Source organism: Lactuca serriola, chromosome 4 (assembly GCF_051521515.1).
Source record: "Lactuca serriola cultivar US96UC23 chromosome 4, Lser_US96UC23_V15, whole genome shotgun sequence".
Taxonomy (NCBI): domain Eukaryota; kingdom Viridiplantae; phylum Streptophyta; class Magnoliopsida; order Asterales; family Asteraceae; genus Lactuca; species Lactuca serriola.
The window spans coordinates 296,713,207-296,727,705 of NC_136411.1; the positions used below are offsets into that span (position 1 = coordinate 296,713,207).

The window sequence follows — 14,499 nt, forward strand, 5'->3', positions numbered from 1 at the left end:
TAGACATTATGATTATTGTATTTTATGTGGTATGATGGGGGAACTCACTAAGCTTTGTGCTTACTCTGACATTATTGTATTATGACATGTTTTGAGACGTATGACTTATGGCTTTTTATGATATGAGATAACTTCATGATGTTTTCGATAATCCATTTTATGAATTATTAAATTAAAAATGAAATTTTTGGTCATAAATTTTAGGATGCTACATGTTTAACGAATTGTCTTCTACATCCTGATTCCATGTTCAACATTGAAATCAACGAATTCTTTACTATTGTATTCGCCCATATTATCGGATCTGAAACACTTGATTTTTGAGTTAGTTTCATTTTCCATAATTTCTTTCCATTTCTTGAAAGAACTAAAAACTTCAGACTTCTGCTTCAAGAAATAAACCTAAACTTTCCTAGTGCGGTAATTGATGAAAGTAACATAATATCGGGATCCTCCCACTGATGCAACTGAAGTGTGGCCATAAACATTTGAATGAACAAGCTCCAAATTCCATGTCTTGGATCGATGTCCTATATTCGTGAAAGTAACTTTCTTCAGTTTGCCACGAATACATGTCTTACAGAAATCTATTATCATGTTCTTTAGATTTGGAATTCTTCCTTTGGACGATGGCATCTTCATTCCTTTTTCACTCATATGTAAAAGTCTTTGGTGCCAGTGAGTGGATGCCCCAACTTCTTCAACAACATGTGCCTCATCATTATAAACTTCCACCATGTAATATGCACCCCACTTTTGACCTCTAGCAACCACTAGGTTTTCATTTGTCACCTTCCACTGATGATCACCAGAAGTGACATGGTGAACTTCATCATAAAGTTTCCCCACTAATTTTAACATTCTTTTTAAGTACGGAATGAAATTGACATTCTTCAAAGTCCACTTCATACCTAAAGTAGTATTGATGCCCACATCCATAACACCTGTAATGTCAATGCTCTTGTTGTATGCGAGTCTGATCTTCCCTTGGTACTGCCTAAAATTATACATTACATATTTGGAATCACTAGCATGGAATGATGCACCAGAATCCATGATACAAGATTCAACTTAGTTTTCCGCTACATAGATAAGAGCATCTTCTTCAGAGTCTAATGCAATGTTCATCTCATTCTTGCCTTTCTCCATAAGAGGCTTCAGACATTGATTCCAATGACCCTTTTCTTTGCAGTTCCAATAGGTGATGCTCTTCCTATTTTTCAACACACATCTGTTCCTTGAATTTGATCTTCCCCTAACCCCACTCCATATTTTGGACATCCTACTTCTTTCCTTAGTACTAAGAAGACTGTTAGAGGATTCTCCACCACATTGTCTGCACACATCCTCACGAAGGATTAAGTCGTTTATGCCTTTGAATATCAGCTTGGAACCTCCAGCGAAGCCACTGACTGTTGTCATTGTTCCTGAACAACTTTTGGGTAATGATGATAATAGTAGTAGTTCTTGGACTTCATCTTCAAATTTCATGTCAACCTTGACAGAATTGAATTACGTTCAATGACATGATCAACCAGTGATCCACCTTCCTTCATCTTCAGATGTTACTAATTGTCGAATCAAGATAACCTTATTCGCTGCTAAATATTTCTCGTACATGTTAGATAGAGACTTTATCAACCCATAAGTTAGCTTTTCATTGACAATGTTGTAAGTAGCGCTCTTTGTGAATGATAAACACACTACACCATGTGACTGCCAATCTAACAACCCACAATCCTCCTGCTTCATAAGAAATGTCTTATCTTCTGAAAAACATTCATGTACATTCTATTGGTAGAGGTAGTCTTTAATTTGAATCTTCCTAAAACCGAAATCTTTTTCATTGAACTTTTCGATCTTAACTCTCCCATCTTCAGCCATAGCTTTGATACCAGTTTGTTGGGTGACAACAAAACAAGATAAGCACTCTAGAAAAATTTCAAAAAAAACTTCGGTGAAGTCACAAATCTTCTTAAAAACGTAAAACAAAATAACACGATATTTAACATTTTTCCGTCAAAGTGACCTATGTCCATGGGCGAATGAGAGAGAGAGAGGGAGGGAGGGAAACAGAGAGAGAAAGCGATAGGGGGAGAGAGGATTTTATTAACTTTTTGGAACTATTACAAGCACTCAAAATTGCTTCTCACTTTGAGCTCTTATAGAAATCCAGAAATTTATAATGATTGGGTTATGAACCTAATTATACTTGATGGTCTAGATTTAAAACCCTAATGGGCCATTGGCCCATGAATGGTGACAACCAATCATATTCCTCCATGCAACATCTTTTGGAACATTCTTCCATGCCATACAACCCATGTGAATTAGCAACACACATGATGGTGCACCTTGTGCCATATTGGAGCGTCATGATGTACAAGTGGTGCATCATGAACAATAACGACCCAACATCCATCATGGTGGAACAAGGTACGGGTTATGAGAATAACAACATTCCTTTGGTGTTCATGCAAAACCTAATGCTTGGATATAGTTTTTCTAATGATATATGCATATTATCCGAGACATGCAAAACCCTAATTTGGCATACAACAAAAACCAATTGAATATCAAATCAACAAGTTCGATGAATACCCTGATTGTTGATTGTAGATCTTGAAGCATTGAGAACCTTAGCACCTCAAGTTTTGTGCCTCTAATGAATCACAAACACCAAAAGCAATTGGATTAAGCAAGAGGGAGAGAGAGAGAGAGAGAGAGAGAGAGAGAGAAAGGAGAGGAAAAATTCGGCTCCAAGTGTTCTAGGGTTAGGTTTATCAGAATTATCATGCCCAAGGGGTGCTTATATAGGTGTGGGAATTAGGGTTTCCGTCATGATCCTTATCTAGTTACTTAGCCACCAAGAATCCCATAAGGTAACTCTAGAATCCCTCATTTTGACGAATTCTTAAGGCCTTATACTTAGAATTCGTCCACCCTATCCTTTAGGGTTTCCTTGCCCAACCTTGTAACTATAAAATAATTACAATTCAGTCCCCTTAGTTCAATTAACTTCTTTTGACCACAAAATTAATTCTTAATTAGATCTTGACCAATGTTAATTAAACAAATATGATTTCTATTTTAATATATTATTCTTATAATATATTAATAACCCATAATAACCTCTTTCTCTATTATTCATCCAGTGAAGTTGCTTTGGTGAAGGAAACCCAAAAGGACCATGCATAACCGGGTCAAGTACATAACAAATATAGATATGGATTTAGACACTAATCCAACATTCTCCCACCTGGATAAGTCTAATAACTACACATGATAATGTAACTTCAGGATCCGATTAGAAATCGCAGTTCTCAAAACTCTTGATCTTATCAATAACATGTCCTTTAGATAAGGGATCGTATAGTCCTCCGTTCTAGATATCGTGCGGATAATTACATGGAACATAGTCATACTTATTGTGGAACGGTTTATTTCTCGATCTCTGATTCTGCGGACATAGAACTTAATTGAACACATCAATTCAGTCCCTACCGGGCCCGACATATAAGTCAAACCAAATCATCAAGGAGCCCACATATCGCTTTTACCCTCTTAGTATAAAAGAAATAGATAAACTTCGACTTATATGCATTTACCCTCTTAGTATAAAAGAAATAGATAAACTTCGACTTATACACAATAATAAGTTTGATAACATCAAGTTACTGATGTGTTTACGCATTATCAATGCATAACCAACTTGCAAATGATAAATCATATATCTAGGTTTCAAGACCATATGATATTATCATCTTACGATCACTCACAATAAATTCCATGAAGTGATACCAGCAAGAGCGGCTTTAATCAAATGCTCAAATCATATTCATAAGCACTCATGAACATTGCAGAAAACCCTTGCTATGTCTAATACACTTTAGACAATCTACAAACCAATTCATGACAATCTTCTTTCATACCTGCTCCCAAAGTATAAGCGACTGTGGAACGTTCGAATAATCTTATTATTGAGGAAGTCAAAACATGAAAAGTGAAACAACACGTAAATTATCAACCTAAGATAGTAACTTTACTTATAAATAATACTCCTTTATTTAATCCTCAAATGTCAATTACATTTATCTATTACACGTTTCGAAGCTATCTAATCCAAACTAATATCGTCCTTCAGCCTAATGCTCCTACCGTGCTATAAGTGCTTAACCCTACTCAGTCCCATCGTAAGGGGATCTATTGGGTTATCCTCCGACGATTCCCTCTTCAGTACGATGAGTCCCTCTTCCACCCAATGTCGAATAAAATGATATTTCCTGTCAATATGTCGAGATCTACCATGATCCCTCGGTTTGTTGGTCCAGGAAACCGTTCCTTCTTTATCACAGAAAATTTCCCTGGGCTCCTTTATAGCTGGCACAACTCCAAGGTCTCCGATGAAGTTCTTCAACCATATCGCCTCCTTTCACGCTTAGCTTGCCGCTATATACTCTGATTCGTGCGTTGAATCAGCTATGGTTTCCTGCTTGGAACTTTTCCAAGTCACTGCTCCTCCATTTAGGCTAAAGACCCATCCTGACTGAGAACGGTAGTTGTCTCGGTCAGTCTGAAAACTAGTGTCACTATACCCTCGCACCCTTAATTCATCACTCCGAACGAGGACTAGAAACCATTCCTTGGTCCTCCAAACGTACTTAAGAATATTCTTGACTACGGTCCAATGTGCCTTGCCAGGGTTCCCTTGATATCTGCTGATCATGCTCAAACCAAAGGCCACATCAAGGCGTGTACAAGTCATAGCATACATGATGGAGCCAATTACGAAATCATATGGTACTCGGCTTATCTCTGCTATCTTGACTTTAGTACTCAGACTTTGTGTCTTACTCAACTCGGCGTTACTTTGTATCGGTAACTCCCCTTTCTTGAAATTCTCCATAGTAAAGCGCTTTAATTCCTTGTCCAAGTAAGTATTCTAACTAAGTCCAATTAGCCTTTTACTCCTTTTTCTCACTATCATTATTCCCAAATATAGGCAGCCTCTCAGAGCTCCTTCATAAAGAAACACTTCCCATGCTAAGACTTGACTTCCTGAAGGGTCAGGATGTCGTTTCCTATGAGTAGTATGTCATCAAAATACAATACGAGAAGGCTTACTATACTCCCATTGGCTTTGACATATACACATGATTCATCCTTGCTTCGCAGAAAACCAAACAGTTTGACTTTTTTATCAAAACAAAAGTTCCATCTGCGAGATGCTTGTTTCAATCCATAAATGTATTTCTCACGCTTGTACACTCTATTGGGGTGCTGCACGTCAACAAAACCCCCTGGCTGATTCATGTAAACATTCTCAGCTAACTTCCTGTTAAGGAAACCAGTTTTGACATCCATCTGCCGTATCTCATAGTCATGAAATGCAGTAATGGCTAGCATCACCCTAATAGACTTTATCTTCGCAACATGTGAGAAGGTCTCATTATAGTCAACTCGGGTTGTTTGAGTGAAACCTTTTGCAGCCAATCATGCCTTGTGGGTGTGTACCTTCCCATCCATGTTGGTCTTCTTCTTGAAGATTCATTTTCACCCGACCGTCTGACGACCCGGCACATTGTCAACCATATTCTAAACTTGGTTGTCATACATGGACTGAATCTCATTGTACATAGCCTCTTTTCATTTTGCAGACTCCGGGCCTACCATGGCTTCCTTGTAACTATTAGGGTCATCCAAATCTATTAGTGTACTATCACTAATAAACATATCATCCTCACTTGTTATATGAAAACCATAGAAAAAAGGTGGAACACTAACTCTACTGGAATGTCTAAGAGGTAAGGATTCGTCAATTGGTTCAACCGGAGTTTCCTCGTCAATTGATTTGCCTCCCACTGTCCCTTTGGCTTATGAGTTCTTGTTCTCGGAAAACCCCTCTCCTCGCAACGAAGAAAAAGTTCTCACTTGGTCTATAGAAGAGATATCCAAAGGACTTCCACAGGTAGCCGATGAAAATACACCGTCCACTACGAGGCTCGAGCTTGTCGTGAGTCTCTCGTCATACGAATGCCTCGTAACCCCATGTAACGATGTAAATTTATAAACAAATTTTTCATTTTCAAAACATTCTTTTATCCACAAAATAACATCAAACATATTGTTTCAAATGTATTTATGACAAAAACATCTCCCCAGAATCCAAAACATAAACTCCTCAAGTGTGTACGGATCATGTCGGCGCCTTCCCGCGCTCATCACTGGTACCTAAAACACATCACACAACAACTGTAAGCATAAATGCTTAGTGAGTTCCCCAAAATACCGCATACAACACATACGCCACTCAAGGCTATAATACAACCCACTGGTCGATGTGTCTCAGCGGGACCCTCCAGTCCCGTAGCTCGTTGGACCCTCTGGTCCGGTCATAGCTCGTTGGGCCCTCCGGCCCGCTCTATATCGTTGGACCCTTCGGTCCGGTCTATAACAACAACAACATACACATAACACATAGCACATAATCTCATATATAACACTTAAGACCCTCTGGTCTACACAATATACCACTCCAGGTAATGTATAGTGAGAAGACTCACCTTGATGTCTCGGTAAATATCTGACTCGGAATAAATGTGATCTAGCCTCCGCCTAATCACACAAAGTAATACACTCATAAATACAACTGTACTCAACCCTAAAAGTCAACAAGGTCAACGGTCAAGTTTGACTGGACTCGGCGAGTGCACTAGGGCGACTCGGCGAGTCTACACGTGTCCACCGTCTCTCTTAGATCCTCTCTTGACACGTCGAGTACCTCCCTGACTCGACGAGTTCCACCTGGCATAAATCGAAAGGCCACCACGACTCAACTCGCCGAGTCTCAAGAACAACTCGGCGAGTTCCAGCTTGAACTCAGCCCCCCCTGACTCACCTTGAATCACTGAGTCGCTCACTCAACTCGACAAGTCCACTCACTGAATGATCACGGGCAAAATTCATTCTACTCGCCGAGTCTGTTCTTCAGACTCGACGAGTTCATGCCATGCATAAACTCAAAACCATTTCTGAGGTCAGATTTGTTCCATTCAATCGTAGATCTGGCCTCCCCAAGCATGATAATCACATAAAGTCCAAACCTTGATGCTCAAACAACATCTATTTGCTCCTATATGATGTTTTAGCGCCATATATCATAACCCTGGGTCAAAACTCCCATGACTCCTCATAAAGATTGAGGAATAAAGCTTCTCTGGACCTCTATGGATCCCATTCCAAGCCTCATCACCAATAGGGGCGAAAGGACATCAAATCTAACCAACAAAGGGTTCAAGAAACCCTAAACCCCCATGTTCATCTTAACAACAGAAAGGGATCCAAAATATTACCTCCAAAGTGATGCTCTGAGCTCCAAATTCGAAGAATGTCCACCTCCCTTGCTTCCTCTTAGCTAGAACCTCCTTTGCCTTGCCAAACAATGCTTCAAAGGTTATCAATGGCCTCCTCTCTCTCCCAAAACCCTCAAAATCTCTTTAGGGTTTCTCTCTGGGGTTGGTGGCCGAAAATGACGGCCATAAGCCCCTTTAAATAGGTCTCAAACCCTGAAAATTAGGGTTTCATTAAACAGCGTGGACTCACCGAGTCCACTCTTGGACCCGCCGAGTCCAAACGCAAACCCGTGATCCTACTCGGCAAGTTCAGACTCCAACGCGCCGAGTATCCTTACAATACCTCAAAATAAAAGGATAAAAATAATACCTTGGAATCCAGATGTTACAATTCTCCCCCACTAGAATCAGAATTCGCCCTCGAAGTCTCACTCTACAAATAACTTTGGATGCTGCTCACACATCTCACGCCCCGGCTCCAAAGTTAACTCTGACCCCTTCCAATGCTGCCACTAGACCTGCACCAGTGGCACCTCTTTATTCCACAGTACCTTGATCTTCCGATCTTTGATCGCCACTGGTCTCTCAGCATAATTCAGGCTCGCATCCACCTAAATATCTTCTAGTGGCACTACTGCCGACACGTGGAAAGTGTCGTGAAACTGTCCCAACTTTGCTGGCAACTCCAAACGATAGGCTACCCTGCCTACCCTCGCGATCACCCTGAAAGGACCAATATATCGGGGCGCCAACTTGCCCCTCTTCCTGAATAGAATCACTCCTTTCCAAGGAGAGACCTTCAGGAGTACAAGGTCGCCAACTTGAAACTCAAGCTCGGACCGGTGCCTGTCCGCATAACTCTTCTGACGGCTCTAAGCGGTCAACAACCTTTGTCTGACATGCTGGATCTGCTCTGTCGTCTAAAGCACAATCTCGGTACTACCCAGCACATGCTGCCCTACCTCTCCCCAACAAATAGGGGTCTGACACCTCCTCCCATACAATAGCTCAAAGGGCGGCATGTCAATGCTTGAATGATGGTTGTTGTTGTAAGAGAACTCTGCCAAGGGCAAATACGTGTCCTAATTTCCGCCGAAATCCAACACACATGCTCGGAGCATGTCCTCGAGCGTCTGAATCGTCCGCTCACTCTGCCCGTCGGTCTGTGGGTGGTACGCCGTACTAAAATGCAGTTTCGTACCCAATTCCTCATGAAACTTCTTCCAGAATCTGGAAGTGAAACGTCCATCTCGATCTGAGACAATCGAAATCGGCACTCCATGCCGCGATACCACCTCTCTCACGTACATCTCTGCCAACTTCTCCGCGGAAGAGCTCTCAGTGATGGCCAGGAAGTGAGCACTCTTTTCAACCTATCCACAATCACCCAAATTGCATCGACACCCCTCGCGGTTCTTGGCAATTTGGTGATGAAGTCCATGGCAATCTGTTCCCATTTCCACTCGGGAATCTCTAATGGCTGCAACTTACCATGAGGACGCTGATGCTCGGCCTTAACCCTGCGACAGGTCAACCATCTCTCTACAAACCATGCGACATCCATCTTCATAAACGGCCACCAATAATCCTTTTTCAGGTCAAAAAACATCTTACTAGCCCCAGGATGGATCGAGAATTTCGATCGATGAGCCTCCTCTATCAAAATGGTACGCATCCCGCCCACGGACGGCACCCAAATCCGACCCTAAAATGTCATAAGCCCCCGACTATCGGTAACGAACTCCGATACCAGCCCGACAACACGTTCTCTCTTCTGGCTCTCAGGCTGCACTGCCGCAACATGAGCCCCTCGAATAGCATCCAAAACCAGGGTCATCACCGTCAACCTCAAACATACATCTTGCAATGGGGCGCCCTCCGCCCTACGGCTCAGTGCATCGGCTACAACATTAGCCTTGCCCGAGTGGTACAGGATCTCACAATCATAATCCTTGACCACGTCCAACCACCTCCTCTGTCTCATATTTAGGTTGGGCTGATCCATCAAATACTTCAAGGTCTTATGGTCCATGTATATCATACACCGAACCCCGTACAGGTAGTGTCGCCAAATCTTGAGAGCGAACACTACCGCTCCCAACTCCAAATCGTGAGTGGGATATCTCGACTCATGAGACTTAAGCTGACTCGATGCATATGCTACCACATGCCCCCTCTGCATAGGCACCGCTCGCAATCCGGATATCGATGCGTCACAATAAACCACAAAATCCTCCATCCGTTCTGGAAGGGCTAACGGTGGGTCTTTGCATAACTTCCTGCGTAGTGTCTCGAATGAGGTCTGCTGCTCCGGACCCCAAGAAAACACAACACCCTTCCGGGTCAACTTGGTGAGTGGCACAGCGATCTTGGAGAAATCGTTAATAAATCACAGAAAATAGCCGTCCAAACCCAGAAAACTCCTGATCTCGGTGGGTGATCTCGGCACCTCACACTTCATAACCGCCTCAATCTTGGCCGGGTCGACAAATATCCCCTTCTGGTTAACGAGATGCCCCAAAAACTGGACCTCTCGTAACCAGAACTCACATTTGGAGAACTTGGCATAAAGCCTCTCCGATCTCAGAACTCCAAGGATCTCCCTCAAATGCTCCTCATGCTGCTCTTTGGATCTCGAATACACCAGAATGTCGTCGATGAACACGATCACCGAACGGTCCAATATTGGTCTGCACACCTTGTTCATGAGATCCATGAACACCGTTGGTGTGTTGGTCAGTCCGAAAGGCATCACCACAAATTCGTAATGCGCATAACGAGTCCGGAAGGCTGTCTTTTGGACGTCCTCCTCCCAAACCCTCACCTGATGATACCCAGACCTCAAATCGATCTTGGAGAACCAAGATGCTCCCTGCAACAGATCAAACAAATCATCAATCCTTGGCAACGGGTAACGGTTCTTGACCGTTAGCTTATTCATCTCATGATAATCGATGCACATCCGGAGCGAGCCATCCTTCTTCTTGAAAAACAGGATAGGCGCTCCCAAAGGCGAACTGCTCGGCCTGATAAACCCCTTCCCCAGTAGTTCTTGAAGCTGCGAGGGCAACTCTTGCATCTCCGGAGGCGCAAGGCGATACGGCGCCTTAGCGATAGGCACAGCTCATGGAACCAACTCAATACTGAACTCTACCTGCCTCTCCGGAGGCACACCCAACAAGTCCTCTATACACATCCGGAAACTCACGCACTTTCAGGACGTCATCAACTGACTTCGGTCTCTCAATATCAGTCCTCGCATCCATCACATATGCCACAAAACCCCTACAGCCCTGTTGTACACTCTGTCTCGCTCTGGCGGCCGAACAAAATGTTGACCCCGCACGTGTACCCTCGACGTACACCGTAAGAACTCCCCCACTAGGGTCTCGAATCGACACCAATTGACACTTGCAGTCTATCACAGCTCCACAACGGCTCAGCCAATCCATACCCACTATCACACAAACGTCCCCCATCGCGATCGGGACCAGATCTATCGGAAACTCCACACCGAATATCTCAAGGACACATCCTCGAATCACATTCGAAGCATACACAACTCGCTCATCAGCTATGGAAACTCGCAGAGACTGATCCAATGCCTCTCGACGGGTACTAATATGCTGACTAAATGCTATGGAAACAAACGACCGACTCGCACCTGAGTCAAATAACACCAAAGTAGGCACAAAATTCACAAGAAAAGTACCTACGCATATGATCCTATAAGCATAAAATCTCAATTCAAATAAAAGATGAAAAAAACACATACCAGCCATAACATCGTGCGTCGCGCGAACCTCCTCTGTGGTCAACTGAAACGCTCTCCCATGAGCCCTCGGGGCCTTAGCCTTCACCGGCCGAGCCTCGGTAACCCTGGCAACAGGCGCAGATCCCTGCGCTGATCCCTGAAGAAGCTGCGGGCACTCGGCCTTCTGATGGTCGATCTGGTTGCAATAAAAGCAAACCGAGAATCCCTTGGGGAATTCCCTCGCGATACACCCCTCCTTCCCACACTTGTAACATACCCCAGCCCTGTACGACCCCTCATGGCTCTTAGCGCACTTCCCACAAGTGCGGCCCTTTGTGCCCCCAGATCTCGAATCAGTGGGTCTAGCCCGCTTGGCTGTCGGCTGAGACTGGGCCGGCCGCCGATCCATCCTCTGAGACTCGGCCTCCTCCCTGGCCAGAGTCTCGAGCTTGATCTCCCCCTTCCAGGCATTTTCCTGGAGCTCAGCAAATGTCCGGTAAGTCGAGTTCGCCACGAACTCCCGAATATCTCTCCTCAGAACACCCAGATAACGGCTCATACGACCCTGCTCAGTCGACACCTATTCAGGGCAAAACATCGCCCTTTCATGGAACTTCTTGGTGATGACTGTCACTGAATCAGTACCCAGCTTGAGGGTCAAGAACTCCTGGATCAATCGTTCCCTCTCTACCGGGGGAACATACTCCTCTCGGAACATAGCGGTGAACCTCTCCCAGGTCACCTCAGAAATCTCAGCCAAAGTAAAGTTCGCCGTCACGAACTTCCACCAATCCTTTGCTCCCAGGCGGAGCTGGTTCAAGGCGAACCAAACCCTCAAGTGCTCGGGACAAGATCACGTATAGAAACATCCCTCGATGTCATAGATCCATCTTATAGCGGCAATCGGGTCCTGCGTCCCGTCGAACTCTAGTGGCTTCGTGTTGCTGAACTCCCGGAACAGCAACGAGTCACCTGCCTGAGGTATGGCAGCAGCAACAGCAGCAGTAGCTGCAGCTGTAGCAGCCTCGGTCAACGTTGCATACCACTCATCAAAAGTCTCGATCAATGTGGTCTTGATGTCCCCAAACATCTCAGGAATCTCAGCCCGGATGGCCGCAACCACCTCCTCATGAATCAACCGACGGATCTCCTCGTCGCTTACACCACTGGTCTCATGTTTGTGTCGAGTCCCAACCATGATGCCTCTGAAATACAACAAAAATTATCAGATATTCGATTGAATATGCTCATACTCGATGACGCAACCCTACTTGTTCTCCATCATCCAAAAGATTGTTACTTGAAATGCCCACTGATCTGGTGTCTTCAGTAGTACGGGCACAATACTACTGACCCCACTGCATCAACATTCACTTCAAGTCCTCCTCCTTGGATCTTGGATTACATGTACTCTATTCTCATGAGCTCCTAACTGTTATCACTCGCCCTCAAAGCATCTCAGCAGCAGAAAACTCCTAGGCTAAGGCATCACAAATCAGGCCACTCTAGTCCTAATATGTATACTTAGCCTACTCTAGCATGAATAACATAACATATCTCGTAACACATAAAGTAAGGGTACTTTAGGGGAATTCGTCGTTCGGGCGCTGGCTGATCGTACACACGGTTCTGCTCTGTTTGTCTCAAAACTCTTTTTACTCCTCTCAAAAGTTTTACTTCATTAGCACAAATTTTGTCAAATCCTCAATTTGAGTTCAGATGCGCCCGAAGATGCATCTGAATCCCTCAAACCAAGGCTCTGATACCAACTTGTAACGACGTAAATTTTTAAACAAATTTTTCATTTTCAAAACATTCTTTTATCCACAAAATAACATCAAACATATTGTTTCAAATCTATTTATCACAAAAACATCTCCCCAGAATCCAAAACATAAACTCCTCAAGTATGTATGGATCATGTCGGCGCCTTCCCGCGCTCATCACTGGTACCTGAAACACATCACACAACAACTGTAAGTATAAATGATTAGTGAGTTCCCCAAAATACCGCATAAAACACATACGCCACTTAAGGCTATAATACGACCCACTGGTCGATGTGTCTCAGCGGGACCCTCCAGTCCCGTAGCTCGTTGGACCCTCTGGTCCAGTCATAGCTCGTTGGGCCCTCCGGCCCGCTCTGTATCGTTGGACCCTTCGGTTCGGTCTATAACAACATACAACATACGCATAACACATAGCACATAATCTCATATATAACACTTAAGACCCTCTGGTCTACACAATATACCACTCTAGGTAATGTATAGTGAGAAGACTCACCTCGATGTCTCGCTAAATATCTGACTCAGAATAAATGTGATCTAGCCTCCACCTAATCACACAAAGTAATACACTCATAAATACAACTGTACTCAACCCTAAAAGTCAACAAGGTCAACGGTCAACTTTGACCGGACTCGGTGAGTGCACTAGGGCGACTCGGCGAGTCTACACGTGTCCACTATCTCTCTTAGATCCTCTCTTGACACGTCGAGTACCTCCCTGACTCGACGAGTTCCATATGGCATGAATCGCGGGGCCACCACGAGTCTACACATGTCCACTGTCTCTCTTAGATCCAAAGTGATGCTCTGAGCTCCAAATTCGAAGAATGTCCACCTCCCTTGCTTCCTATTAGCTAGAACGTCATTTGCCTTGCCAAACAATGTTTCAAAGGTTATCAATGGCCTCCTCTCTCTCCCAAAACGCTCAAAATCTCTTTAGGGTTTCTCTCTGGGGTTGGTGGCAGCAAATGACGGCCATAAGCCCCTTTAAATAGGTCTCAAACCCTGAAAATTAGGGTTTCATTAAACAACATGGACTCACCGAGTCCAGACGCGAACCCGCGTGCAAAACCGCGATCCTACTCGGCGATTTCAGACTCCAACTCGCCGAGTCTCCTCACAATACCTCAAAATAAAAGGATAAAAATAATACCTGGGAATCCGGATGTTACACCCCAAATCTTGATGTGTGCCAACGAGTGAGCTTTCCCTATCCATATCTCAAGAGGTGTTTTGACAATCTTCTTTGTAGGGACTAAGTTAAGGATATGGGCGGCAGTCTCTAAGGCATGCTGTCACACCGTGAATTTCAAAATAATTTTTCGCATAATATAAAAAACATATTCATTTAATTTTCATAAGACATCAATGTTTGAAACACCAATCCATGAGATATAAATAATCCAAAGATCATGTAACATGAAATCCTGTGTGTGTACTGATCAAGCCGGCACCTTCCCACGGTCATCACTAGTACCTGAAACAAATAACACCAAACACTGTAAGCACAAAGCTTAGCGAGTTTCCCAAAATACCATACATAACATATATTAGCCACTCGAGGCTATGACTCTGTGGGTCCGTGCACCCAAACTCTGTGAAC

The 14,499-nt window shown here is 43.8% G+C and overlaps 1 protein-coding gene across 1 annotated transcript; it reads right to left on the reverse strand.

Annotated features, from left to right (window-relative positions):
- Positions 1–402: 402 nt before the first annotated feature.
- LOC145099434 (putative mitochondrial protein AtMg00300) lies at positions 403–1,056 on the reverse strand. Its single transcript, XM_079037009.1, has one exon. The coding sequence runs from the start codon at positions 1,054–1,056 to the stop codon at positions 403–405; it is 654 nt and encodes a 217-aa protein (XP_078893135.1).
- Positions 1,057–14,499: the final 13,443 nt, after the last annotated feature.

Coding starts and splice junctions, on each gene's coding strand:
- LOC145099434 (XM_079037009.1), bottom strand. CDS start 1,056: ATGGATTCTGGTGCATCATTCCATGCTAGTGATTCCAAATATGTAATG.